At 39.8% G+C, this 5,168-nt stretch overlaps 1 protein-coding gene across 1 annotated transcript in view; it reads right to left on the bottom strand.

The window, feature by feature from the left end:
* Positions 1-1,412: 1,412 nt before the first annotated feature.
* The window catches only part of pigk (phosphatidylinositol glycan anchor biosynthesis, class K), a 55,711-nt gene continuing 51,955 nt past the window's right edge, over positions 1,413-5,168 (bottom strand). The window contains exon 11 of the mRNA XM_017683594.2: positions 1,413-2,270. Within this exon, the coding sequence (XP_017539083.1) occupies positions 2,154-2,270 (117 nt within the window). The 3' untranslated portion in view covers positions 1,413-2,153. The remainder of the gene's footprint in view (positions 2,271-5,168) is intronic.

The following is a 5,168-nucleotide window of genomic DNA, read 5'->3' as shown; positions in this document are numbered from 1 at the left end:
GGTACCGGTCATAAGTTTGGGCATACAAGATTGAATGCATTTTTTTTCCATAATCTTACAAGATTAAGGCTGGCTAGCACAGCATCTTACAGGCTTCAAACACTCTAAAGAGTTTCTGAATCAGCACTCGAATGTTTGTTCTCAAAGCCACTTAAAGACAGTGATAATATTTACCTTTCAAAATACACTCAACTCTAGAATAATTGGCACCCCTCAAGGAACTGAGCAGAAACAATCATATGAAATCGACGACACATGATGGTTTAAACATTCTTCAAAATTTTTTGGAAAAGTTATTTATCTATTAGAAACCTACGAATGTTAAAAACAGTGTACCATTTCAAAAATGTATAGGGTGAAATAATTGGCACCCCTTAGAAGTACTTTTAAAAAAAAAAAAAAAATCAATGAAAGCTGCAATGAAAATCTTTTCACTGTTCATGCTGTCCAGGAACTTCATTGCTGTCTATGACATTTCCTGTTTCCGTGAGATCTAACTAATCTAAATATGAGGTTTCACACATGTAAAATAACATTGCGATCCATCAACACAGGTAAAGGAAAAAGCTGTCAATGCAAATGTTACAGAAGCTTATGGACCTGAACAGATTAGGAAATGGTTGTCAGTTGAAATGGCCATTAAGCACAATCAGGATGATAACAGAAAAGTTTGAAAGGTACAGAACAGCTGAAAATTTGCCAGGAAGGGGATGCATGAGTATACAATTCCACCCCTCCCGACCTTTAATCCAGGGGCTCTTCTAAAAATCAATGGCTTAATCAATTCCTCTAAATGTGAAAAGTTAATCCCAAATCTGCCTCTGCCAGGCTGGAAGTTGGCCATAAGTGGGCCTTTCAGCAAGATAATGACCCTAAACACACCTTAAAATCCATACAGAAATAGTTACAAAACTAAAAGTAAAAGATCCACTGCACTGATTTCCCGCTGTTGAAAGTACTGCAGAGTGGGAAGTAGCTGTGTCTTTTTCAGATTTCAAGTTGGACTCAATTCAATTCTGACACCAATTCAGCACTTCACTCAAAACGCAAATCTTCATGCATTACTTCTCAGTAAAAAGGTTTAGTCTTTTGGGGTTTGGTTTCTAGGTTTTGGTCTGCGTTCTACATGTCATTATGGTAATTTTGCATACCTTGCATTTCACGTTTTTCCACTGTAGGCATGAATTCCTCTCCACAAAACACCCTCAATCGCCCTCAAAAACAACATTTATGCTTCAAAATATATCCAATACACAGCAACAACGTGTTAATGGTCAGGCTCAGAACCAGTCGTCACTCCCAGTGCTGCTATTTTGTAGTCCTCTCATTGAATTATAGACCAGAACGATTTATTAAGGACAGATTCGTCTATGAGTAGGTGTGTCCAAACATTTCAATTGTACTGTACATGCTTAGATGAACAAGGAAGCTTTATTCCCAGACTGGAAACAGCACTTCTGATACATGCAATCAATCAAGCATCACTTAGATGATTACAAGAGTAGTGGTGTTGTATTAAAAATGAACAGTCTAGCAAATTCCAAACAGCTGATCAAGTACATAAACCTCATTTCAGTGCATTAGAGCTAAACCTGGTAGGTTTTTACAGTATTTAAAAAAGATAAAGAGGAGATTTCAGGCTGTCGTCACATTTACTCCCCACAGAAGTGATGACTGATGGTTAAAAGGACAGACTGTGACACACTGTCACTGCTACAGATCAGGAACCTCTCTTTAAATGAATTCAGAAGTTCCAAAGTGAGCGTGAGTTTGACCGAAGTGTCCTTGGCTGGCTGTATCTGAGGATATAAAAACAAAAAAAAAAAGAACATGGGTGTGAAAAACACACCTCCCTTAAAAATGCTTCTCACTGCAGGCTGCCTGTATGCCCCTTCATTTCAAAACAAAGTCCCTGTGCTGAAATTCAACTAGATTACAGCTCGCAAAGCAGAGGACAAAGTCTTTTCAAAGTCCACCTTCAGTCCAGGTAGGAAAAAAGAAAAGCAAAGACCTTTAAGAAGAACCAGCGCAGATAATAAACCCACCGCTGATAAAAGTTTAATTAGGCGGACAAATATAAATAAGAATTCATGAGCGCCAGGCAGGCAGCAAGGGTTGCTCAAGCATTCCAGGAAGGTGAGCAGGACGGTCCCTCAGAAGATGTGTTTGAGGTGTTTGATGCCGTAGGTCTTAAAGAACACCAGCAGGATGAGGGTCCACAGGCCCAGGATGAAGCCGTCGGGAGGATGCCAGTCCTTCTGCTTGGGTTTCTGTGGAGGTCAGAAAGAAGAGGCTGCTTTATTAAGCTTCACACTGATCACACCTCATTACAAACTAGACGCTGAGACACAGACATGGTGAAAGAACAGAGCTATGCAAATGAGAGACAGAGAGAGGAGTGGGGGTGGACAGCAAGCAAGAGACATTAGGGGGTAGAACATCAAGGAAGAACGTAAGAAAAAAATGTAAATAAAGAAAATAACAGTATCAACTCTGAGTAAGGCAACGAAAAATGACAAAAAAAATAGTGAATAAAAATAATTCAATAAAGGAAATAAAATAGAGGGAAAATAAATAGTGAATAGAAATGAAAATAAAAACAGTGAAAAAATAAATATTAAAATAAATAATACGAAATAAAACAAAAGAGTGAAAAAGGCAAATAAATAGTGAATAAAAACATAAAAATGTGGAAAAATATAATGGAGGGAAAACTAAATGATGAATAAAAAGAGAAATAAAATAGAAAATTAAAATACAAGAAAAAACAGTTCATAACAAAATAGTGACCAATGGAATAACTGCAGATAGAAATAAAAAGAGGGAAATAAAGAATAAAACAGTGAAAGAATGGAAAAATTAAATAAATATATAGTAATATGTTAATAATATACTGAACAGGGAAAGAATGAAAGTAGAGGGTTGGACGCATGAATGAATAAATAATGAAAGAAATAAAGACACACATTCCCCAGCCGGTGTTTGCCCATTTACCTCCACATCATCACTTTGTGTATGGATATTATACTTTTAAATCGTCCCCTATTAAACATGCATCACCAGAAGTGCATTTATATGCTAATGTGGTCCAAATTCCTATTCTACAGAGAGCGGTTTCACCTCTAAAAAAGGAAAAGTCCCCATAACTTTTCCAATTACATTAGAGCCGGGGCGCAAGACCACGTTCTTAAAAGGCTTTCGTGTACACTGTAGGTGACCGCCAGTGTCCGTTAAACTGCGAGTCTTCATTATCTGGCCAAACATAGAGACGCCTGGGGGAGGAAACGGACGGCGGCCCAGAAATGTGCCGGCCGGCAGCCGCGAGCTGGCCTGGGGATGCCACTACCCACAGGAGCGTGGAAAGAGGTCAATGCTTTTTACAAATCTTTAAAAAAAAACAGTACAAAGAGAAAACAGCCCTGAGCAACAACCAACACAAGGCACTTTGGACTCGGGTACACGGCCTTTGGGTTCTCTCTTCTGCGAGAGTCAACTGCTCCATTGTCATCAATGCAAGCTGCGCAAACCACCTCTGACAAACTAGCTGGAAAAAATGCTATCAATGGGAACAAGATCATCACTTAATCCTAAGAAGTTAAATTAAGTGGTGCAACCGTCTAAGAGTTGCCTTCAGCCTTCTACGGGAGACCGAAAGAGCATTACCGTCTCTCCTTTCTCTGCATAAGTAGGATGTTCCTATTCCTACCCCATTATTCAGCATGATGCTAGCCAGTGTTGGTGTCTATTAGCTGATGTAACCAGAGCCCATTTATGAGGAGCCTGGCCACTTCCTATTTCCCTCGTTATATCAAAAAACATGACTGAAACATGCTAGAGGGCGCCTGTGAGCGAGTCCACGATGAATGAGAGCAAACGGAACTAATTGGATAAAAACGAAAAAGTTAAAATAGTTTCTAAATCACTCGCCCAGAACTTTTCTTTCATTTTTGAAAGTAGAAGGATTCACTACAAAAAAACAAAAAGCTTCAACACACTTCTTCTAACACAGTTTAACAATAAATGGTCTTAAACGCTGGAGTTAATGTAGCCTATCACTGCTAATTCACCCAAGATTGGCACATAAAGTGTTGGTCACCATAGCAACGCAGACGGGAAAAAAAAACGTCACCTAGCTAGTAGCTAACAAAACAGGAAAGAGAACGATTTAAGACGGACACTGATAATATGGAGACAAATGGACTTATTTACATTTACATTTAATCAGCTACAAAAAAAAAACTGTAAAACACCCAAAAGTCGTGCAGGCAGCACCTCATTTGCCAGCTTCTCCTTTGAATTTTCCTAATTTACCTAAATGGTGCCACGGTAACATTTTGGAGCCTCGGGCACCATTTAAGGTGGAACGGGACAATTTGAACAAGAAGCTGGCGAATAAGAAGCGACTTAAGAGTCCAACAATGAGAGACTGGTGATCACTTCTAAGGGTTTACTGTACTTGCTGCAGCCTAAGAACAGGCCTCTCCATGAAGGCAACATGTACGGGCTGCTATGGATGGCAGTGGAGGAGGTGCAGCAGGAGCATCTACTTAACCGGTGCAGCTGAGAAGGAGCGATGAGTGGAGAGGAAGCCGCACATGGCGAGCCTTCATGGCCGACTGAGCCAGACGTGATGGAGCGAGTCTGACAGACAGCGCTGTCTACCGGCATGAGCATCCTGACAATTCTGAAACGGGTGCTTCATGGCACTTCACAAAGTCAGCCTTTATATAACGGAAGCAGAGTCTCACAGAACTGAGGCTTTATGACACTGTCTGATAGACTGAAGGGGCTCCTGCTGCATATCGGTTTAGTACAAAACCACCTGCAACAGAGCACACCTGAGTGATAAAACCAGAACATTTGCAGTCAATTTGTAAAACAATTAGGCTGTTCTGTCCCTCATTGTGGCACTAGCAGCAAAGACTACACATTCCTCAGTTTAAAGTCAAAGTTCAGAATTTACGATAAGATAAATTAAACCAAGGTAAGGTCAATGTTGATTTCACACTGACTTTAATTCAGAGCTGTCAAATTTAATGTCACCAATTCATTTTAGTAACGGATATTCCTAGTTTGGCCCTTCAAACCATCCGTAGTAGTTCAGGCCAAAGTCCAGTTGTATGCTGCAATTACAGTATTTGTGATTAAAGGTTCTTGTTCAACTTTAA

Source organism: Pygocentrus nattereri, chromosome 2, assembly GCF_015220715.1.
Source record: "Pygocentrus nattereri isolate fPygNat1 chromosome 2, fPygNat1.pri, whole genome shotgun sequence".
Classification (NCBI taxonomy): domain Eukaryota; kingdom Metazoa; phylum Chordata; class Actinopteri; order Characiformes; family Serrasalmidae; genus Pygocentrus; species Pygocentrus nattereri.
Note: the sequence above shows the minus strand (reverse complement) of the source record. Positions and strands in the feature narration are given on the sequence as shown.